The following is a 25,846-nucleotide window of genomic DNA, read 5'->3' as shown; positions in this document are numbered from 1 at the left end:
TCTTAAATTTTTTTAGTTTCACAAAGAAGTGCAGGAAGAAAGAGAGAGACCATTAATTGTAGGCCAATTTCATGAATGGTTAGCTGGCGTAGGACTTATTCTATGCCGAACACGTCATTTGGATGTTTCAACTGTGTTTACAACTCATGCTACTCTTCTTGGTCGATATCTTTGTGCAGCTAACGTAGACTTCTATAATAATCTGAGCAAGGTATGCATGAGCACATGTAATAAAAAAAAAGTGCATATATTTTGTATTTTTGCATATAGATTACAGACTTTGATAAACTAATCAAAAATAAAGACATATGTTATAAGCACTGTAATTCTACTTTTTTCACAGAATGCTACTTTAGAATAGTAGAGAAAAAATTAATTTGTTGTAGACATGTGGAACTTTATTTATGACTCCATGGAGTCACCAGACTCATCATGGGAAGTCCATCTTAGATGACATGACACATGGTCTGTCATACCACTTCTTACTCACTGTTCATGCTCTCACCACCCTATCAGGCAGTGCATTCCACAGTCCAACCACCCTCTATGCAAAAGCGCTACTCATCATCCTCCACTTTCATAACTTCCAGGGATGGCCCCTTATCCTTGCTCCTTTACCTTCTACTATATGAAAGATCTCCTCAGTGTCAACCTCGAAAACTCTCTCTCAACACTTTAAATGTCTCAATCAGATCACCTCTCCTACTAAACCCTACAGTCTCAGCTGAACCAGCTGAATGTCACACCCACTGGTGTCATTCAGCTGATTTGCCCAAACTGGTTGTTAAAATTTGTCAGATTCACTGAATATCTTATTGTGGGGGTTAGAAAACAAAACAAAAAGGTTTTGTTTTCTAACCCCCACAGAGGGGTGACAGACTTCAGTCATGAGATTTTGATTGTAGCTACTAGGCTGTTTACTGAATAGGCTATTAGGATTTGTGTATTTGAACATTATTTTACTTGCATTGGCTCAGAATTGTTGTTCAGGCATTAAATGTGATAAGCATAAGTGACATCATTAATCCACGTTTGTTCTTTAGATCATTTTCAGATTATCTCGCGATTAGCCATATACCAAAATGTGCCATAGGTTAACCCATGTTTGGGATTCCATCCATTTTTCTTGCAAAATATTCTGGCACACTATCTGGTTTTGCACATTCTTCTGTTTCATCTTGTGTAATATTCAATCTGGACACAGTCATCTAGAAGCACTTTATCTCTTAACATTGTTTTTTCTTTTATGCTTTCCCTGGTTTACTTTATTTATTTTTTCCTCTTTTTTAAGTTAAGGGATATTACATCCCATATCGTTTCTTAGCCGAATAAGAAACTCAGAGTTTCATGCCGAATATAGTAGAAACTATATAAAGTTCGGCGATTCCAAGCGTAAGCAAATACCTGGATACTGCAGCAACTGACCCTCATGTCAAAGGTGGAGCAAGCTCCGATCACTATTCTTGATATTTACCCATAATGTGAACTTAGCTCCTAGGAGCTGTATTACTGTTCAACATTATGAGAGAAGGTCAGTAATGTTGAACAGTAATACAGCTCCTAGGAGCTAAGTTCACATTATGGGTAAATATCAAGAATTGTGATCGGAGCTTGCTCCACCTTTGACATGAGTTGCCTCAGCTTGCACTACCTTAAGGGTCAGTTGCTGCAGTATCCAGGTATTTGCTTACGCTTGGAATCGCCGAACTTTATATAGTTATTACTATATTTGGCATGAAACTCTTTGAGTTTCTTATTCGGCTAAGAAACGATATGGGATGTAATATCCCTTAACTTAAACAAGTCATATGTCGCCGAATTGAAGCCTTTGGCTCTTCATATATCTAATAATTTTCCTCTTTTAATTCCATTATTCATGTACTAGGTCCAGTGTGTTATTATGCCCAAATACCTTTCATATTTTATTATAACTAATTTGTATAATAAGTATTTCAATACATATGTGTTCTCCACTCAGTTTTTCTCTATTCAGGGGAATATTTAAATAGGAAAAAACAATCTTTTGTAATGAGATTGGTGGCATCTGCAGTTCATCAGCTGTTATAAATATCACATATCCTGGATGTGATGCGAAGTCTTCAAACTAAGGGAGTCACCACTTCAAACTGTTATGGAGACACTTTGCAAGGAGCAGAGTTGGAAATCTCAGCTGTATAGAAAAGACATGGAAAAATTTGAAGAAAAGAGAGATGTTATTGTTGATAGTGATATTTTCATACTGTTCAGTATACTTACTACTCTTTGTTCCTCATGGCACATAAGGCTGAGATCTGTTTCTTCCAGACACCTCTCTCTCCAGCACACCAATTCAGTTTCTTTTCAGCTCTCTGAACCAGCCATTCTTCATTCTTTTTCTATCATTTTCTGCCAGTTAATTTATGCCTTTCTCTTTTTCTTTTCCCCTCTGAAATCCATGTCATCACAGCTACTTTTGGAATCATTCTGCTATTCTCAGCACATGTCCAATCCATTTCCATCTGCTTTAAAATACCTTTAAAAAAAGGTATCCTATCTCTCATGATACCTTTTTTGCTTAATCAGTTTATACAAGTCATTTGTTTTTGTTGGGGCCAAAATATATTTAATATTTTCTACAGATATTTTGTGTGAAACCATTTAATTTGGCTTCATATTTTTTATCACATTCCATATCTCTGATCCATATAATACGGCTATTGAAGGTTTTTATTTTGGTTTTATTATGATAATTATTATTATGGTTTGGTATACAGGGGATTTAAAATCAGAAATAATTACCATTTAGTTTTTTGAGCAGGACAAAAATTAGTAGTAAAAGTAAAACATTTCAGCTATTTAGACACAATTTTTAGTGAAAATGGCAAATTACTTATGGAAATAGACAACACAGTTCGCAAAGCTGGTACAGTAGGAAGTCAAATATATTCAAATAAATTTATAGGGAATAAGAGAGAAATTAACCAAAACACTAAACTAGCTGTATACAAGGTAACGTTCAAACCAGTTTTAACTTATGGATCTGAGAGCTGGGATTGGAAACAAAACATTTGATCAGAATTATTACAGATATGAAAATTCTGAGAAAGATAGTGAAGTGAACAGATGGCATCAATGGCAGTATTGTATTAAAAATGAGGATATTATGAAAGAACTTGCCATTGTTAGTATTTGATGCAAAATTGGTAATCATAAGTTAGTAATTGTGTAACTTCTTCAGGTAGCACTATCATAATATCAGGAATATGATGATGTTTATCAAATCCACACATAAAAGGTTGCAAATTCTGTAGTCTGGTGTGCATGGACTAGAGCATTAAGGGGAAAGATTTTTTGCTAATGTCGAACAGCAGCTGTAAGTTGCAGTCTTTGAAGAGACAGCAACAAGCATGTTTTCAAGCCGGCCTGGTTGGCTGAGTGGTTAGCGTATCCGCTCTCCAGCCAAAAGGCTGCCAGTTGGAATCCTACCGTGGGCATGGATGTTTGTGATTGTCTGGGGAAATACTAGTGGTGTAGATGGCATTGGTGTAGTTGTCGTTAGTTATAGTCTCCCTCGATGAGTCTTTGGACTCCCTGGAAGTGTTATGTAATAATAATAATAAACTAAGGATGTTTATTCAAATAAATATAAAATAGATATGAAATAAATTATACTTTATAAGGAATATTCTTACTTCTCTCCCACTGTGAAAAGCTTAACACTTTGAGTCCTATCGATGTAAATATACATCGATCATGCGTGAACCCAGAATCCCATCAATGTATATTTACATCGCTAAATTAAAAATTCGAAAAATAATAATATATTAGCATATCGTAATGCCTGCCCATTGGCTGCGTCATGTACGATCGCATGTTCATGTTTATATTACATCTCGCCATCATAACTCTGACTGCTCCAATCTAAACAATATAAGGGATTCATGACTTTCTTCTTATGACCTGAGAGATCAGTTTGAATTTCTCTGTCACTATCAACAGACCAGGACCTAAAGCAGGGGTATAAAACAGTTCTTGAGTGAAACGTGGATTAGAACAAATGCTCGAGGAAATACTTAATAACAAAGGATCTGAATTAGATGATTGGGCAGACAGTGATCCAGAACAAGAGGAAGCAGATCTCCCCCACAAATGTGAGCTCCGAGTCAAGCGACAGTGATGCAGAACTTCGAATGAGGGGGTGACCAAATTCGAGGCCATCCAGCCAGTCATGTTTGTGATCGAAAGTGAGGTCATGGCATACGAGTACTAGGGAAAAGTGGCAGTTGGCAACCAAATGATGCACAGTCGAACTGGAAAAATGAGGATACTATGCAAGACATACCTTTTTCATCAGTACCTGGTGTACCTCGTGCATTCAACATCAATGAAAATTTATCCCCTTTTCAAGTTTTTGAAATATTCGTAAATAACAATGTTATATCTGATATGAAAACTGAAACTGACAGATATGCTGCACAACAACTTGCAGCAGAAAAAAAGAAAGGGCCATTACCTAAACATTCAGTCTTCTCAAGATGGAAACCTGTTACCATATCTGAAATGAAATGTTTTCTGGCAATTATTTTGCACATGGGCCTTGTTAGGAAACCCAGAATTAGGGATTACTGGTCTACCAAACCTGTTTATGGTTCAAAATTTGCCTCTTCCCTCCAGATATCCCATGATCCCTTCTTTTCTATTCTGACCTTCCTTCATCTCAATAACAAAAAGACAAACATTTCTAGGGGAAATCCTGGACATGACCCTCTGTACAAACTTCGTCCAATGTTCAATAAACTTCTCAATGATTTCCAAACTTTCTACACTCCAGTTGAAGAACTGACAGATGATGAAGGTATTTGTGGCTTCAGAGGAAGAGTATACTTCAGTGTATTCATAAAAGGGAAACCTGAGAAATATGACATGAAACATTTGAGCTGTGTGAGGCGAAATATGGATATGTTTGTATGGCTGAAGTCTGTACAGGGAGCATTGATAAGAAAGATTTCAACGTTGCGGACAGACTGAACTCCATATTACAACAGAGGCTACACTATCTACATGGATAGATTGTTTTCAAGTCCAAAACTCTTTGATCATTTATGACAAAATGGTACCCAAGCTGTTGGGACAGTTATGCCAAATAGATGTGAAATGCCAAAACAGGATTTCCAACAAAAACAGAAGAAAGGAGAGCGAGTATCAAGACAATAAGAACACCTGCTGGCAGTGAAATGGAGAGATGTTCGAGATGTCTACATACCGATGAGATAGTGGAGACTGATGTGAGAGGTCAATACCAGAAGACAAAACCAGCTGCTGTTGCTGACTACAATAAATTCAAAGTTGGAGTGGATCATAGTGATCATTTGTCATATTACTCCTTCCATCGCCATCAATTGAAATGGTGGAAGAAATTGTTCATCCATATCCAATAGTGAACTGATATATATTATATAACAAAACCCACAGGAATATCCAACTACAACAGTATGTTGAAGCAGTAGTTGAAGGTCTTGTGATATCAGCTGGACTAGACACTGATGCTGACCAACCTTCATCTCCTCAGGAAAGTGGACTTCTTATTGGAAGAAATCATTTTCCATATGTGATTCCCATCACTTCAGGAAATAAAGGAAGAAGTGGACAGAGGAAATGCAAAGTGTGTGTGTGCAGAAAAAGTAAAACGAACATCTGGAGGACAGGAAAGAAAGTACACAACTGTATGCTGCAAGCAGTGTGATGTCCCACTTTGTCTAGGAGCGTGTGTTTTGAAGATTTCCACACTAAGGAAAGATACTGGCACATGCAGTATAAAACAGTCCATATTTCATTATTTTACTACATATTTCTAGTAATTTTTGTGTTCTAATCATCTGCATTCTCAACTGGTGATATGGATAGGAGAATGGCTCAGGGAGAGATACCAGGACCCTGAGGCACACCACTGGTCACATGCCTCATCCTGATGCAGGTGACCAGTGGTGTGCCTCAGGGTCCTGTGCTCGGGCCATTGTTGTTTAATTTATACATAAATGATATAGGAAATGGCTTAAAGGGAGATATTCAGTTGTTTACTGATGATGCAAAGTTGGGTAGCACAATAAAAAATCAAGCTGATGTTGAGAGTTTGCAGGATGATTTAAATAAGCTGGTAAAATGGGCAAAAGAAATGGATGTCAGTTCAATGTGGTAACGTGTAAAGGTATGCATTTTGGTATGCATATGAAAATGAAAAGGAGTATGCATTTTGGGATTAAAAGATTACCAGCTGTGTACTACATTCATGGAATGGTACTCCAAGAGATTGATGAGACTAGGGACTTAGGGGTGTTGGTAGATAGGGAGATGAAGTTCAGGAGACGCATTGCTAAGGTGTCCAAGATTGCATATAGGATTACTTGGTTATTGAAGAACACACTAACATCCAGAGATAAAGAGGTTATTATTCCCCTTTATAAAGCGTTGATACTTCCACATTTGGATTACTGTGCTCAGGTCTGGTCACCTGGATTCCTTGGAGATGAGGAGGCTGTGGAGAGAGTTCAGAGCAGAGTGACCAAGTTGGTGAGTGATGTAAAATAATGCTCCCTACATTGATAGATTGAGAGCTTGTGGATTGCAGAGGTTGGTTGATAGGCAGAGAAGAGGGGATATGATAGAAACATTTAAAGTACTAAAAGGTTTTTATAAGATTGATGCAGGGGAAATGTTTCAGTTGTGTGGTAATGATGGAAGAACAAGATCATCCATGGAAATTAAGGAAAAGTGTGGTTAACAAGGGTGTGAGAATGAGGTTTTTCGCCTGGAGGGTGGAGGATGAATGAGCGGAATGCATTGCCTGACTCAGTTGTGAGTTCTTTGTCTGTAAATGAATCAAGAACAGATATGATAGATATTGTTTTGATAGTTTGGGTTTCCTGCAATGAGTCTACTGACTCCATGGAGATACTCGTAATAATAATAATTCTGTTTACATTGGCATATCATTCAGACTAGTTGAAACCTTATCAGCATAATGATATTCACATATACTTTTATTCTAATTTTAATATATAATGTGTAATATATAAATAATGAAACTCACAAAATTTTTCCATTGACAAATTATACAAAGACTTTTATATGAATTTAAACATCTTTACATCCCTTTGAATGGATTACATGTCAGCCAACTTCTGGTATAGTGCCATGTAACTGTACCTTCAGTTATTTTACCGACCAAGTGGATTTCCCAATATGCAGTTTATTTCATAAATTTTGTACATTTAGCATATACATTTGATTCACCATACTACTACTGCAGAAACAGGCTGTTATATCAAGTGAATTTGTAATAATAATATTGACTGTAGTGAGATTTGACTAACATATTGGGGACCATATACAGTGGAGAGATGGTTTGCAGTCTAAGAGAGTCATTCAGTTCCTCAATTATGAAATTTACCTTATAGATGCTGTACTGCTCTTTTTGTTTGGGTTCAAATTCTGTCAAGGATATGAGGAATATTTTGTGGACCTTTTCAGTTGAAACTGTTAGATGGTGTCAGATATAAAGTAGCAGGATTTTTTCCTTCTAGAAACTAAAGTTTCTTTTTCTCCAAAAGACCAACAGCTGACCAATAAATGCACACATTTGCCTCGTGACATGAACTGATTTGATGTTCCTCTGAATAATTCCACTTGACTCTGAATACTTGTTTTAATTATAAACACCGAAAAATACATTAATAGTGATGTAAAGTTAGGCATGCAATCCCTACAAATTAAATATGCCTTGATAGTATAGTACATAACTGCAACAGTGCTTTTGCACACACAAAGAATGTAATTTTTGTATTTTGGAAATTATGAAAGGTTGTATTTATTTTTATTTATCATTATCATTATCTAAGACCTCCAGGGAGTCAAGGACTCATCGAGGGAGGCTGTAAATTACCCAACCCAGCTATCATACCTACCCTTGAATTCATTCATACTAGATGCACTCACTACCTGTAAGGGCAAATTATTCCACTTACTCACTGCTCTCTGGGAGAAAAAACCTAGCTCTTAACCCTTTCTTGACTGAGAACTACCTTAACTTCCATGGATGCCCCCGTGTTCTCTCCCCACCTTCCATATAACGAAAAATTTCATCAGTTGAAATGCTATAACACCCATTCAAAAGTTTATAGACCTCTATCATATCACCCCTCTTTCTCCTATTAACCAGAGTCTGTAATCCACATACTCGCAATCTGTCCTCATAATCTAATTCCCATAATCCAGATATAATCTTTGTAACTCTTCTTTGCACCCTTTCCACAGCTTCTTTATCCCCTTGGAACCCAGGAGACCAAATATGTACACAGCAATCCAAGTGTGGTCTTATCAAATTTTGCCTCTTATAAAGAGGCAAAATTACTTCTTTATCCTTGCATGTCAAGGTTTGCTTCAACATTCCAATTATCCTCTGAGTTGTATTTGCAACTTTTGCTATGTGACCTTTGAACTTTAAATTCTTATCCATCAATACACCAAGATCCCTTGCCTCTTCAGTTTCTTGTAGCATAACTACGCTAATATAATATGCCACTGGAACTCTGATCACGCCAAAGTGCATAACTTTGCACTTACTAACATTAAACTGACAGCCATTTTCGTTAGCCCAGATTTCCAGTCTATTCAAATCATTTTGTAATTTCTGAATATCAGTAGCATCCCTGATTGCCCTGCCTATCTTCACATCATCGGCAAACAATTGCAAATCTGATGATAGACCCTGCACGATGTCATTAATGTATAGATTGAACAATAATGGATGGCCCAAGGACTGAACCCTGAGGTATACCACTGGTTATCATAAATCTGGCCGATTTACACCCACTCTATACCACATTTTGATGTCTGTCTGTCAACCATCCCCTGATCCAAGTCAATAGATTATGTTTTAATCCCATATTCTCCAGTTTACACAACAACCTATTGTGTGGTATCCTATCAAATGCCTTAGAAAAATCCAACATTATCATAGTGTATCCATTTGCTTTATCCAACTCTGCTGTAATATTGTTATAAAATATGAGCAAATTGCTAAAACATGACCTTCCTTTAGTAAACCCATGCTGTTCCATGCATAGTATAGAATGCTTGTCTACCCATTTCTGTATGCGAGTTCTTACCAACTTCTCTAAAACCTTCACTACCACACCAGAGATACTAATAGGTCGGTAGTTAGACGCATCAGTTTTTGCACCACCCTTGTACAATGGAACTATCATATATTCTTCCATTCCTGTGGTATCATTACTGAGCTGAGACTCAAGTTATACAAACATGTGAAAAGCTTAGCCAATTTGGCTTAACATTCCTTTAGCAAATGGGCAGATAATCCATCTGTCTCTATAGACAAATTCTTAATCCAGGTTAATCGACAGCTCTTCAACCCCATTTTCATGAACCTCTAACTCTTCATCCAATGTAGCAGTAGCATTATGCACCATGTTACATACATGGTTGATATATCTTAGCATTTCACTCTTGTGCAATGGAACTATCATACATTCCTGTGGTATCATTCCTGAGCTGAGACCCAAGTTATACAAATGTGTGAAAGGCCTAGCCAATTCAGCTGAACATTCCTTTAACAAACGGGCAGATATTCCATCTGTTCCTATTGACAAATTCTTATCCAGGTTATGCAAGAGCTCTTCAACCTCATTTTCATGAACCCGTAACTCTTCATCTAACGTAGCAGTAGCACCATGCTACTTACACCTGGTTGATATATCTTAGCAAAGTGAGCACTCATTAACTGAACAATCTCCTTAGCTTCCGACACTTGTGTACCATCTGCATTCAATAAAGTTATTCTTCCACATTCATTCTTTCTTTTGCTTGAGACATAACGATAAAATTCTTTTGGATTGCCTTTAACTTGCATGGCCAATTTCTTTTCATACTCCGTTTTAGCTTTTCTCACAATACTCGTTACTTTTCTGGCCTGAGCTTTATATATTTCATAACTCCTCTCACTCTTATTCTCACGATATTCTTTCCACATCAACTTCTTCTTGTGGATTTCACTTCCAACCTATTTATTCTTTGAACACTAGCGATACACTCATTCAAGCACTTTTTCAAAGATTCCCATGCATTGCTGACATTTTTTCCATTCAGTAACTGATACCATGGGACCAAAGATAGTATTCTTCTAAGTTGATCATAATTTCCATCTTTGTAATTTAGCATGTAACCTGATTTAATCGGAGCTTCAATACAAGTAGATACTTCCCAAGAAAGATCAGCATGATCACTTTCACCAATTGGTGATAAAATAGCCATATTCTTAACAGAGATCCCTTCTGATGCACTTTGACCTCAAGTTCCTTCTTTCACATGCTGCTTGAGAAAGTTATCTCACAACAATTCAATAAATTCCTGTTCTTTCTAATCTTGAGATTTCTCTTCTACCCAATTAATGTTTGGAAAATTAATGTTACCCGTAATGATCATTCGCTTGGTACCCATAAGGCTAAATTGGCAATGCATTTCTTCGTCCCCAACAACTGAGCTGCCAGGTCTGTAGCAACACCCCACCATATATTTCATTCTGTTAACCTCCACTTCACACCAAATAGACTCAAACTCATCGCTATATGGAACATTGTTACCATCATTGTTTTCTTATATTTCTACCCTAACTGGACTTAAGTCATCTGATATCATTAGTAGCACTCCTCCTCCTCCTCTCCTATCTCTTCTGTCATTCCTAAAAATAGTATATCTATTACACTCGATCCCACTTACCATATCTGATTCTGATAGCTAGGTTTTACTAATGCCAACAATCTTAGGCCACATTGTATTCAATAAAGCAACAAACTCAACCCCTTTGTTTCTAATGCTCCTAGCATTTGTGTATAGACATAATAAATTACGACCTAGCCTATTCTTATAATTAGATATGCAATGTATTTGGTCTTGTTCTAGAATTTTCTCTTTTCCCTCCCCAGACATACTTAAAAGGTCCGAACCCAAAGCATATTTTTCCACTCTTTTGCCACATACATAACCGTGTTCAAAGGCATTCATATCTTTATCATGTTTGTATACCATAGCTGAACTTTCACACACATTTTCCCCATTCTTCTCTTGATTATCTAGTTTCCCTGACTCTGCATTAAGTCTCATATCATGAAGTAATTTCTCCAGGCTTCTGATGCCAAATGAATTCGAGTGCAGGCCATCATTCTTATACAAATCTTTTCTGCCATCAAACACACCCCACACATCTAAAACGTCGCATCCATATCTTCTACATAGCCTGCGTGTGAAATCATTTGCTATCATCACCCTCCTTCTTAAGTCAGTACTATCATATCTAGGTAGTCATCCTACAATTTTTACTCTTCTTTCTCGCTTCTTCAAACAGACCTTTCATATCTTCTCTCATATGTTTGTCACCACTTAAATTATTTGTACTTACCAGCACTACCATTTCTTTTACATTTTTTTTGGTTTTCAATTACGTTTGTCATATTTTTAATTTTCGCTCCCGGGAAACTAGAAGTGGTGACTCCCTCGGCAAGCGCAAATTTCAAAATTGAGTCACCATACCATATTACCTATTTTTTCTTAGACATTAACGGACTTACCTTGTTGTTATCAATATTTTGATTACCAAGTTCAGTATTTTCCTGCCTGTTGTTGTTCTCATCCTGTCGAAGTTTAAACAAACGTTTTTCCACCTTTTCCAATTCCCTGGTCGATTTCCTAATAATTTCTTTTAACTGAGCTATTTCTAATGTCAGCGTATCCTCAGATAAATTATCATCATCACTGCAGAAGTGTTTTTGACAAACACTCTCCTCAGTAGCAACTTTAGCGTCACTGCCTTGTTACAACGAGTTTTTGGCACCATTTTCAAGAATAGTAAAAACTAATAATTTCTTTGAAATTATGTTATAAAACACTTTAGTACAATAACTACATTAATAAAACTACAATAATATACTACAAATACATAATTAAATCTAAGAAAATACTTAATAAATCAACAAAAATCACAAATCTCTCAGGAGCTCTCTGACAGTACGTATTTTTCACCTGCTAGCCTCGACATCAGATTTAATTTGATTTTTTTTTATGGTATGGTTTTTCTTTAACCATACCATGCTGCTAGTGTTTATGGAATTTGGATTGCAGAATTACCAAAATTTTGCTGTAGTAATTGAATACATGAATTAATGAATTTGAAAATTATTTGAACATAATTCTTTATTTTTAATCTAAATCAGACAAGTAAAAATTAACAAGTTCCATAATATACACTATCTAAGCATGTAATATAAGATTTTGCAAAATATTGAAATTTATAATTTACTCTTAGTGTAGTAACTCATTTCAAACCTACTTTGGTCTTAAGAATGCAGTCTGTTTCGTTTTTAATGTTGCTAATTTCAGTTTAATTTAGATAAAGAGGCTGGAGACCGAGGAATATATCATCGCTATTGCATGGAAAGGGCAGCAGCCCATAGCGCTCATATTTTCACTACTGTGTCGGAAATTACATCTTTTGAAGCTGAGCACCTGTTGAAGCGCAGGCCTGGTTGGTTGGTTTTCATTCTTTTATCTTCTCTCTCTAGCATTTATAAATATGACTAGATATTTCTGTACAGTTGTGTATAAAAAAAAGAGCTGATATCAGCTCTTTTTTTTTTTGAGAATTGAGAATAATCACATAACTAAAAAATTACACTTGTATAAGAGTGACAACTATAGTTCTGGATATGAGTTGTATATACGAAGAGGAGGTTCTGGAAAGTTCTGATAAATACCTAGAACAAAATGATGTTAAAAGTTTATTTTCACTTGGTTAGACTATAATAAATTTAGTTTAATCCTTTATCCAAGTGTGAGTAAACAAAGTTTGCACCTGAAGGTATCTTCAGGACTGGGGTAAGGTAGTACAACACCGGGCAACTCGTTGCAAAGGTGGAGCAAGCTAACATCACTCCTATTCCAGTATCTCCCATAATGCAAAACACATATCCTTGCGGATATGTATAACGTTATGCATTAAGGGAAGGGCCACTACCCAGACTAGTTTCGACCTTTATTGAGGTCTCTTCAGTGGGAGCCAGGCCCAAGTGGAGATACCAGGCAGAAGCATTAGCAAGGTCATCTCTACCTATAGGAGTTGCTTTTTATTAAATCCAGAGTAATTTAATTAAAAGGTGCCACCTTTTTATTAAATTACTCTGAATTTAGAGAAAGATGTTGAAAGTTTATTAACTATAATAAATTTAGTTTAATCCTTTATCCAAGTGTGAGCAAACAAAGTTTGCGCCTGAAAGTATCTTCAGGACTGGGGTAAGGTAGTACAACACCGGGAAACTTGTTGCAAAGGTGGAGCAAGCTAACATCACTCCTGAGTGATGTTAGCTTGCTCCACCTTTGCAACGAGTGATGTTAGCACTCCTGAGTGATGTTAGCTTGCTCCACCTTAGCAACGAGTTGCCCGGTGTTGTACTACCTTACCCCAGTCCTGAAGATACTTTCAGGCACAAACTTTGTTTGCTCACACTTGGATAACCACAAGATATAACCACAAGAAGGAGCATATTGGTTGCAAATAATATGTTCTTATATCCTTGTATGTTCTTTCTTGTGTTATATCAGTAGCTTGAATATCATTTTGATTATAGGTGTTTATCAGAACTTTCCAGACCCTCCCCCCACCATAGTTATTAAAACTATCATTTCATCGCAACACTAAAAAAAATGTTAGAATGATAATAATGTTCAATTTTGCCAAATAGCAAATTGTTTGCCAACAAAAGGGTGAGGGGAGAAGGGGAAGTTACTGAAAATGATTATATAAACATGAACGTGATAGACTGCTTTTGAGCATTATAGATATATATATACTAAAAAAACACGTGTGAATGACCATATTTTTCTCTTCTCATTAATCTTTTTAATTGAAATGTAATAAAATAATTACATTTATTAGCTAAAGCATCAAATTCTAGTAACTTATAATTTATGTAAAAAAATCTTAAACATATGGACTTCCACAACCTTTGCTAGCATTGTTGGCCTAGTGGATAGTTGCTTCGACTCTCCAGCAAATAATGGGTTCAGATTCCACTGAGAACGTGTATATTCGTCTCTCATGCCACTCCTTGAACCCATTAACCGTCCCCACTCCAACCACTCTCTCAGGCAATGCATTCCAAGGTTCAACCACCCTCCACACAAAGAAACCACTAATCACCCTCTTGCGCACAGCCTTTCGTAACTTTCAGGGATGGCCTCCTTGTCATCACTCCTTCCTGCCGTTCCACCAAGTGAAAGAACTCTCCAATGTCTACCCTGTAACTGCCTCTCAACAGTTTAAAAATCTCGATCATATCACCTCTCCTTCTTCTATCCACTAAACTTTGCAGTCCACATTCCCTCAGTCGATCCTCATAACTCATATTGTACAGTCCTAAAGCCATCTTTATCTGCCTCTGTACCCTTTCCACAGTTAATTTATCCCCTTCAAATCCTGGGGACCAAATCTGAGAACAATAGTCTAAGTGTGGTCTGATCAGGGTCTTATACAATGGAATAATCACTCTTTTATCTCTGCAGGTCAGTGTCCTTCTCAGTATTGCAGCAATCCTCTGAGTTACCCTCACCACCTTTGCAATATGTCCCTTGAATTTCAGGTTTCTATCAGTCATCAACCTCAGATCTCTTGTACCCCCCCTACTTCCTCCCGTTTAAGTCCTCCAATAGAATATGCAGCATCCCATCGATGTGTTCCAAACCTCAAGACTTTACATTTTGCTGCATTGAACCGAGAACCCCATTTATTTGCCCATCTGTCTAGTTTATTCAAATCCTCTTGCTGGGTTGTCACATCTGCACTATTACTGATAACCCTTCCCAACTTCACATCATCTGCAAACAACTGAATGTCCCCTTTAAATCCATTGACAATATCATTGATATAAAGATTGAACAATACAGGTCCCAGTACTGAGCCATGTGGAATCCCACTTGTAACCTTCTGCTTCCTTGATATTGTCCCATCATACGCAACTCTCTGATACCTATCAGTCAGCCAATCCTGAATCCACTTGACTAACCCGACATTTAAACCCATGTGCTGCAACTTAAATATCAGCTTATCATTTGGCACCCTGTCAAATGCCTTCGCTAAGTCTAAGAAAATGGCAGTAATGCCTTTCCCTCATCAACTGCTCTTGTAACTTTATTATAAAAGACAATCATATTACTAAAGCAAGAGCACCCCTTAACAAATCCATGTTGATTACATGGATTTGTTAAGGGGCGCTCTTGATAACATTACCCTCATCTACCCAACGCTGTATATAATCCCTCACTAATATCTCCAAGGCCTGTACAACTACTGATGAACACACAAACAGCCCTATAATTAGACACTTCCAGTCTGCTACCGCCCTTAGCACTATCTTACCTTCCATTTCCTGGGTATCTTTCCTTCAGCCAGACTTTTATTGAAAAGCCAAGTCAACAGAGCTGACAGTTCTTTAGCACATTCTCTCAAAACCTGTGGTGAAATACCATCCAGTCCAACAGCTTTATTGGTATCCAGACTATTCAGTATTTGGAACACACTCTCCTCTTGCACCTCTAAACCCTGATCCTGCCCTATCTCTCTAGTATTAAAACCTCCTCCAGGATGAAATACTCTAATAAAGTGCTCATTGAACAACTCCACTATGTCCTCTGCATCAGTCACTCTATTCCCATTTTTATCCTGCAATGTCATTGTTTCACAATCGTTTCTCCGCCTACTGGCCACATAGCAAAAAAATTCCCTAGGATTTTCTTTGAATCTTAGTGCCAATCTCTTCTCATATTCCAGTTTTGCCTTCCTCACCATTCTGGTCGCTCTCCTGGCCTGTCTTATATTCTTCATGTATCTGTCCTCCGCCCCTCTTCTTGTATATCTTCCATAATCTCTTTTTCAACTGCAGTTCCTGTTTGATATTGTTTGTCATCCACTTTACACCAAATTGTGTCCACTTCTTCACCCATGGAATACAGCTTACTATTGCTGCTAACAAATATTCTTTCACAATTTCCCAAGCACTAATGATATCCTGGCCTTCCAATTCTGCCCTCCATGGAACTTCTCCTAGTTGATACCTAAGACTACTATAATCACATGCCTTATAATTCCACATACGTTCCCTTTTCTTTGATACACCTGCATGTCTGATCATCTTCCAAGTCAAAACCACATGGTCACTCTCTCCAACTGAGATGTCATCTCACTTATTATCAGCTCTTCTGATGCTATGACCAAATCCAAAACTCTTGAACCTCTTGTTCCCTCCATCACATGCTGCCGAAGACATTTGTCCCTCAAGAATTCCAGAAATTCTATCCCCTTCTTATTACTTGCATTTTCCTCTTCCCAGCTTATACTGCTGTTGTTAAAATCTCCCATAACAATCATTCTTCTTGTACTTCCCAAGCTTAACTGCCTAAACATCTCCTGGTCCTCACCATCTGTGCTCCCTAGTTTATAGCAACACCCCAATAAATATCCTGTCTTGGCCACTTCTACCTCACACGATATGCTTTCAAAACCATTTGTGTCACTGCCTTCCAAAGCCCTCCATGGAACTCTACTCTAAGTCATCACTTATCATAAGCAGTACTCCACCACCATGTTTTCCTTTCCTATCCTGCCAAAAAATGCTGCCACTTCAATTATATCATCCTCCATCAACCACGTCTCAGAGATCCCAATAATTTTTGGCCAGGTTCATGCTATCAGCGCCATCAATTCATTTCCTTTATTTTGGATACTCCTGGCATTAGTATGGAGCATAAAAATGTCACTGCTTCTATACCTATCATTGTATAGAAGCAGTGACATTTATAATATTTATTATATAATATTTCCTGACATCGTCCCCTTCCCCCAAGCACCCATTCCCACAAGAGACCATCCCTGCTACCATCCACCCTGGGAATTCTAGTTTCTCTGCATTGACACACTGACTCGTTCAGAAAACAACAATCTGTCCAGATGCCTTCGTCCTTCCTCATTCAAAGGCAAGCAGTCTCTAGCATACAATTCCCTTCTGTCTTCAAACGCCCTCCAAGCATCCACGTATTCCAACCCTTTCTTCTCACACATTCTGGCTATTATGTGATTCAGTATTGCGTTTTCTTTTACACAACTTCAAGCAAGGATCTCAGATCTCTCGCCGCCCGATTTACACTGCCTCTCAAGTCATTCGTGCCCACCATCAGAATCGTCTCATCCATCCTTTCACCCCTTCTTAATTGCCATAGCTACATTCTCTGTTGTTCCTCCAGGCAAATGAGGTCCATAATCATCCTTCCTCTTACCCACTACACAGCAAATAAAAACCTTTTTAGGATTTCCTTTGGCCTGCTTAGCTAATTTCCTCTCAATCTGATTTAGTTCTCCTTATCATACGGGGTCTTTGCAGTTAGCCTAGTGGCTATATGCTTCACAACTATATGCCTGGGGAAGGAGGAGTGTCCTAGGTTTGATTCCCGTCAACGACGTAAGAAGCTTAAGGATCTTCCTCAGCCGTAGCCAAATTAGCCAGTCTTGGGTGTGGACAGCAGGGTTTCCCCCTCCTAGTTTATCTGGGATTTTTCATCCCACAAGCAGACAAACCAGCCCATGAACACACACAGATTACAGTCATGAATATCACCCTTATTGATGAATATCGATGCAGCAGAGTGGCAAACTGGCTGCATTAATTTGGCAGTAACCCCTCATTAGGAGGGGTTACTCAACCTGTCCTAAGCGACAGATAAGAAGGATAGGAGGATATGATATCATACAAGTCTTCCTTCTTGTCTTCACTTTGTACTGCACATGATCATGCTGATCACTATTTTTTTTATATTCCCTCCATAGTGTTTTCTATTTTGGCAGCTTTTACTTTATGATGCTACTCATCCATATTTAACTCCCATTAGGTTTATTCTCCTGACCTGGTATGCAGTCTGATACCATTTTCCTCAAACATTCTTGGCCATACACTATAGACTTGAGCTTCTTATGCCATGTCATGATTCCAAGCTGCCCCCCCCCCCCCCACACACACAATTGTATCATAATCACCAGCTCTATAGTTCCACATAAGCCCCTTCTTAACTGAGGACTCTACATTATTATCAACCTCCCAACAAACTTAATGATCAGAGGCAGAATGGCTGTCTGTGGATATATCTTCTGGATATACTGGATTACTGGATTTCACATTCTGAAATCAGCAGTTACTGGATTGTGCAGTCTGAAATCAGGTCCTCTCAATCACATACTCTTTCACATAATTATCCCCACCTGGGATTTTTCTTATTGGTGTGCAAGAGGACACTTCATAAAGTGCTGTAAGGTGTATATAGTGTATAGGATGATGGGGGGTCTCCTTGTGGTTGTCTCTCTCTCTCTCTGAAGAATGGATTTTTTATCACCTGATAATTTTGTCTGGTTCTTACATTATGGCATTATACAAAGAAAAAGTAGTCAATTGTATTTTTCTTTACTAAGAAATTTAATCCTTGAATGTTGCTTTTATGTCTCAAAGCCAAACTGAAGATGTCATCAGTGCAATATCCATATGGTAAGTTAAAGAGTAGGCTGCTGATAGAATTTTTTGTTCTAAATAAGAGCTTTTCCTTATGTTTGTTTCTGGAATATGTGCTAAGTGATCAGAAAAACAGTTACAGAAAACCTCACTTAACGTGATTAATTAATTAATCCATCAATTAATGCATTCTAAGCGAAATCACGCTAAGCGAATTCAATAGGAATAATTATAATTCATCCATCAGTTCATCGAAAATTTGGAAAAAAGATTACAGTATAAGCTATATTAGAGGATAAAATCATCAAAGTTAATAAAAATCAATTGCTTAAATTTTTGCTTAATGTCTAAACATTTGATTGATCTACTTTTTTACAAAAAAAAAAAAAAAAAAAAAATTAGTAAAGATGCTTGAATAGTGCTACACTTTTTTCATCTTGTCATGCAATTTGCAATAGCTGGCGATGGCTTTATCAAGAATTCGGCAGACTTCAAGGCTTCATTCCATATCTGGATCAGCATCAAACAAAATTTCATTAGCATACTCAATGTGATTGAAAACTAGCTCAAGTTCTTTTGTAGTTAGTTTCTTAGTCGTAATATTCTCTTCTTGTTCGCTTTCCTTATCTTCTTCATATGTATCATATGCTATTCTTCTAGTTGAAGGAGATCATTCTCACTTAACTGTTCTGAATGAGAATTGAGCATCTCACATCTTCATTATCCAGTTCATTAAACCCAAGTTCTTTTCCAATTGTGCTGATTTCTTCAATAATGTTAGATCTTGGATTTTGCATATGGTAAACATAGGCTTGTCACCTTCTGCATTGTCTCCTAATAAAGGTGTAAGTGATCTTTAGATACTTTGTATCCTGGTTGAGATGCTTCAGTTTTAGTTAGGAAAATTTTGTTGGCATACTCTTCCAAAAGAGACCAATTTCGTAGATGTTGAACATTTGCCGATTGTCATAATCACCCTCCTGAATTATGCTTTGCAATTCTTCGAAGGAAACTTTCAGGAAACTTGGCTGCAGAATCTCTATCAACACTAACAGATTCCCCAGTTATTCTTACGTTATGCAGTCCAGTTCAATTTTTAAAATGGTCAAACTATCCTAAACTCACAGTAAAGCTTTCATGTTCCTCTTGAAATTTGGTGTCGTTCAATGAGGTAAAAATATTGAGAGCTTTTGTCTGAATATTCCCTGTACTTAGAGGTATTCTTTTTTGGTTATAATCCTCAATCCAAAGTGATAGAAGAGGCGCTATCTTGATCATTAAATGACTTCTATTTTGGGTAATCTGCATGTTTAAAGAAGCAGTAGCAACTTTTCCTTGTTCTTTGTAATCTTTGCTCTTATTTAATATAGTCCAAACTGTAGACTCGCTGTATCCCAGGTCTCACACAATCATTGTATTACTAGAGCCACTTTCATGCTCTTAATGACTTCCAGCTTTTCTGCTTGCTGCAGATTGGCAACAAAAAATTTTACATAAAGTAAAAAAATTGCATTAACTGATTAATCACTCGCTTAAAGTGGAGAAATAGTATCATTTCACTCAATTGTGCTAACTGATTATCGCACATATCGAATTCACGTTAACCGAGGTTTACCTGTATATAACTCGGGTATCTTGAGAAAATGGAATGTTGAACAGTGAGGTGATGTATAAACTAAACAGTTTTATATTTAAAGATCAGGTTTTCAATTATGCTTTTGAAATCCGTAGAATTTTTCTCTTCTGGAATGATGCTACTTTCCAGCTGTAATGTCATTCTTTCATAAATTTGCACTTCAGTTGCATATGCACTAAACACATGTAAAATCAATATATAATTCTGTAAAATTTTCTCTAATTTTTGGTGCTTAAATTCCTTAAAATATATAGATTTTAAATACTAAATTTCATTAAAATGTGTCTAACCAAAGTGGTAATATCATATGCATACAAATAGAAAGACAAAATGAATATAATATATGTTTATGCATTGTTTCAAAACTTAAATATTGCATTTATTTGTGTCATTTAATTCCTTAATTCAGTAAGAAAATAAATTTATAAAATAGAAACTGAATTAAGTTTGTCTTTTGTCAATATCTTTGCTCTCATTAATCTCAAACCTGTAATAAATTTTATTTAACCCATTGATTTATTAAACTTTCATTTATCCTTCAGATATTAAAAACATTCTATAAGACAATTTAGTATGCCATAATCAATAAAATTAATAATTTCTTTGTAGACATTATCACTCCAAATGGCTTAAATGTAAAAAAGTTTAGTGCTATTCACGAGTTTCAGAATCTTCATGCAATTGCAAAGGAAAAGATTCATGATTTTGTTCGTGGCCACTTTTATGGGTAAGTTATTTAGTTAAAAAAAACTTTTTGTGCAATTTTCTCAATTGTATAGTAGTGCATATTATCTTTTTTATTATCCCCCCTCCCCATAGTTTGCAGTAGACATTATAAACATTCCGATTCTTATGCAGATATGATTCCCTGTAATAAAGTTCAAACAAAAGAATTATAGTATTTGTTATGTTTTAATGCACATATGATGATAATTAAAAGGTATATATGCTTACTTTTACAAAATATTTTTGTTTTTTATATGTATACTGTTAAACGGAAATTTGAATAGTAAAATATAGTGACCTCCTTTTTATCCAAATAGCTTGAGAAATGGCATTTTTGGATAGCAGAATTTTCTGTATAATAAATTTCTCCTGTAATTCTGCTTTCTTGCAACACACAAGAATGTACTAAAGTGACGCCATCATGTGTTGGATATGTAAATTTTAACACAATATTAGTGCTCTTCATTGCATCATAAATTTCATAAAAAATATTAAATATTAATTTATATGGCCTGTGTAGCTAAGTGGAAGTGGTGTTTACACTCCATGTCGCTGGACCGCACGAAGTAAGACTTAGATTCAAATTTAGTTGCGGACTACAGGAATGTTTTCTAAGCCTTTTTTCAATGGATTCGTGTTTAGTTGATCTCTAGCATGAGCAAGTGATATTTTTCTTTCCGTAAATTCAAAAAAATCTACTGTTGAACCCACGCTATTTCAGACATTGTGTTAGGGTCAGGAACTACAGGATGGTGACAGTTGTTAATTGTCTCTTCATGGCATACTGATTAAATTAGTGATAGTCTTGGGTCAGCTATCCCTGATTTATTACCAGTGGAGATTGAACTGCCGACTCAGTCTCCAAAAAGTTACATAGGGCTAAAATGGCCTCTCCTACTCCCATGTTATATCACCCATGATTTCTCAACTATCTGTCGTAAAGGGAAAATCTGATCCTGATAGCCTCTGTTTGGCCTGAATCCAGCTTGTTTTTCACCAAGCTTCTCTTCCACAATCCTTCTGAACCTTTTCTCAAGTATACTTGCATATATCTTATGCAAGTATCTTACCAGGAACGCTCATTATAGAAATATCTCTGTAATTCTCACATTCATTTTTATTGCCCTTTTAATATATGGGTACCATGAGAGCTCTAATTTCCAATGTATTCCAATCATCTGAAATTTGTCCCTCTGTCCAGGCCTTCTGAACTATGCAATGCAGCTACTGTAAGACTCTTTTATACCTCCATACTTGAGCATTTCTGGTCGAATATCATCTACTCATGCTGCCTTTTCACATTTCAGGCTTTTGATAGCTTTTTCTACTTCAACTATGGATGTGTATTCCTGACTGTATGCCTGGTTAGTGTTTTTTACCACTGTGCTGTCATCACAGCTTGTTTCATTCAGCAATTTTTCGAAGTAATTACTCCATACTCCAAGGATATCTTTTTCTCCAGTTTTCATGTCACCCTTATCATCTCTAATTCCTTTTACAGCACTCTTTCCTCCATTTCTGAGCTTCTTCAACAACCTCCAGAATATCTTGCCACCTTCTTGATATTTATTTTCTATGTTCTTGCCAAAGTCCTCCCATGACTTTTGTTTAGCTAGTTTTACACAGTGTTTAGCTTTCTTACATTTGTCTCTGTATTCTCTAAGAGCACAAGCTGACTTAATGAAAGATCCTAATCTTTCATTATTAAAGTGAGAGTTATAAATATTTTTGTGGTTAAAAAAAAATTAGGAAAGCTAAGAAATATTTAGCTAAGAAAGTTTTAAAGTGAATAAAAGTTGAGCAGCTCTCAGATGTAAACTGTAGACTAAAATACAGAAATATTATTGAAAAGAAAATGAAAGAGTTTGAGAACAGGAATCAAACCTTGGAGATTCAGTGGCAAACTCTGAAGGAAACATTGATTGATTCTGCCAGAGAGGCATGTGGTGAGGTTGTGTGCAAAGATAAAAAAATCAGAACTCCCTGGTGGACACAGGAAGTTAAAGAGGCAGTGAAGGAAAAGAAGAAAGCATATCAAAAGTTCCTGGCAAATAAGTCAGCTTTTACTCTTACAGAATACAGAGACAAATGTAAGAAAGCTAAACAGTGTGTAAAACTAGCTAAACAAAAGTCATGGGAGGACTTTGGCAAGAATATAGAAAATAAATATCAAGAAGGTGGCAAAATATTCTGGAGGTTGTTGAAGAAGCTTAGGAATGGAGGAAAGAGTGCTGTAAAAGGAATTAGAGATGATAAAGGTGAAATGAAAACAGGAGAAAAAGATATCCTTGAAGTATGGAGTAATTACTTTGAAAAACTGCTAAATGAAACAAGCAGTGATGACAGCACAGTGATAAAAAACACTGACCAGGCATGCAGTCAGGAATACATATCCATACTTGAAGTAGAAAAAGCCATCAAAGGCTTGAAATGTGGAAAGGCAGCAGGAGTAGATGATATTCGACCAGAAATGCTGAAGTATGGTGGTATAAGAGTCTTACAGTGGCTGCACTGCATAGTTCAGAAAGCCTGGACAGAGGGACGAATTCCCGATGATTGGAGTAGAGCTCTCATAGTACCCATATATAAAAAGGGAAATAAAACTGAATGTGAGAATTACAGGGGTATTTCCCTACTGAGTGTTCCTGGCAAGATCTATGCACGTATACTTGAGAAACGGTTGAAAAGAATTGTGGAAGAAAAGCTTGGTGAAGAACAAGCTGGATTCAGGCCAAATAGAGGCTCTCAGGATCAGATCTTCACTTTACGACAAATAGTCGAGAAAGCATGGGAATATAACAAAGATCTGTATTTAAGTTTTGTCGATTTGGAAAAGGCATATGACAAGGTGCCAAGAGAGAAGCTATTCAATACGCTGCAGTTATATGGTGTCAATGGGGCATTATATCAAGCGATACTTAGTCTTTATTTGAGTTGTGAGTCAGCAGTTAGAATTGAAGGAAGTACAGGAAGATGGTTTAATGTTAAATCTGGTGTGAGACAAGGATGTACATTATCCCCTCTGTTATTCATTATCTATATGGATCACATTATGAAGGAATGTGGTATTAAACCTGATATCAAAATTGGAGATGTTAATGTCAGCTCTTTGCTTTATGCGGATGATGTTATACTTCTAAATAAATCCGCTACAAGTCTGCAAGATTCTCTGACTAAATTGAATAGCTGTTGTAATAGATATGGTATGAAGGTCAGCAATAAAAAGACAAAGACAATGAAAATAGGCAGAATCATTGAAAATGTCAACTGTGTTGTGAATGGAGAACCTGTGGAACAAGTAAAACATTTCAGCTACTTAGGCACAATTTTTACTGAAGATGGTAAATTAAATATAGAAATAGACAACAGAATCAGCAAAGCTGGTATCGTGGGAAGTCAATTGAATAAATTCATATGGAATAAGAAAGAAATTAGTCGGAACACTAAATTAGCTGTATACAAGACTGTGTTCAAACCAATTTTAACTTATGGATCTGAGACTGGGTCAGAAGTGAAACACTTGACCAAAGACTAGAGACCGCAGATATGAGAGTCCTGAGAAAGATTAGAGGCGTGAACAGATGGCATCAATGGCAATATCATATTAAAAATGAGGATATTAGGAAAGAACTTGACATTGTCAGCATCCAGGAATGCGTTAGCAGAGCTAATCTCAGGTCTTATGGTCACTTAAATAGAATGGGAGAGGAAAGATTAGCAAAACAAGTGTTCTCTGCCAGGTTGGCAGGAAAACGACCCAGAGGAAGACCAAGATATAGGTGGATTGATACGGTACAAAGTGCCTTAGACGATAGAAATATAAGATCTGATAATGTTGGAGTCTTGACAAGTAACAGACTGATTTGGAGGAAAATTGTAGATAGGAAGTTAATAATGATGTAATTTTTTCATGTAGTACTGTCATATCCTGTACACCCCTTGAGGGTACATGGCAGGAATTTGATGATGATGAAGAAATATTATTAGTATTAATCATATCAGTATAGCATTTCTTGTTTTAACTTAAACATGTAATACCTTTAACAGGAGGAAAGTAAAGCACTTCGAAAAAGAAATATGCAGGTTCTAAGTGACGTATTGGATTTGATGACTAATGTAACATATCGTACTACTTGGAAAGAAGTCCAGAGAATTTGCCAGGAACTTTTGATATGCTTCTTCTTTTCCTTCACTGCCTCTTTAACTTCCTATGTCCCCCAGGGAGTTCTGATTTTTCTATCCTTGCAGACAACCTCACCACATGCCTCTCTGACAATCAATCAGTGTTTTCTTCAGGGCTTGCCACTGAATTTCCAAGGTTTGGTTTTGTTCTCAAACTCTTTCATTTTTTCTTCAATAATGTTTGTGTATTTTAGTCTACAGTTCACATCTGAGAACTGCTCAACTTTTATTCGCTTTAAAACTTCCTTACATGTTCTTGTTTTCAGTATGAAATTGAATTTTATTCTGCTCAGGACTAAATGGTGATCACTTCCAATTTCAAATCCCCTGTACAGTCTGGTGTCCTGCACCAGGGAGAAAACATCACCATCAACAAGAACATAGTCAGTTGAGACTTTCTTATTCCTTGCCTCTTCTCTCCATGTGAATTTGTGCACATTTTTATGTTGGAACATGATGTTAGTAATAACCCGTCCATGTCCTGAGCAGAAATCCAATAAGTATTTACCGTTATTATTAGCTTTGCTCTTTTCTCCAAATTTTCCCAAAATATTTTTGTATGTCTGACCATCATTTCCTACTTTGCTATTTAGATCCCCCAACAAGGACGAACTTTTTTTGTGTCATTGTGTCAGTTGCTTTCTTTAAAAGCCTCAAAAAAAATTCCTCCACTTCTACCGTTGTAGAACCTTCTGTGGGACCTTAGGCACAA

At 36.7% G+C, this 25,846-nt stretch overlaps 1 protein-coding gene across 2 annotated transcripts in view; it reads left to right on the top strand.

The window, feature by feature from the left end:
- The window catches only part of Glys (glycogen [starch] synthase), a 214,126-nt gene that overhangs the window by 76,683 nt on the left and 111,597 nt on the right, over positions 1-25,846 (top strand). For both annotated transcript variants that reach the window (XM_090393684.1, XM_090393685.1), the window contains exons 4-6: positions 17-211; positions 12,427-12,571; positions 20,836-20,953. In XM_090393684.1, the coding sequence (XP_090249810.1) occupies positions 17-211; positions 12,427-12,571; positions 20,836-20,953 (458 nt within the window). The remainder of the gene's footprint in view (positions 1-16; positions 212-12,426; positions 12,572-20,835; positions 20,954-25,846) is intronic.

This window comes from Typopeltis vanoorti, chromosome 6, assembly GCF_054136105.1.
Source record: "Typopeltis vanoorti isolate ZY-2024b chromosome 6, IOZ_Tvanoo_1.0, whole genome shotgun sequence".
Classification (NCBI taxonomy): Eukaryota; Metazoa; Arthropoda; class Arachnida; order Uropygi; family Thelyphonidae; genus Typopeltis; species Typopeltis vanoorti.
This window is presented reverse-complemented; position numbering and strand designations above follow the sequence as displayed.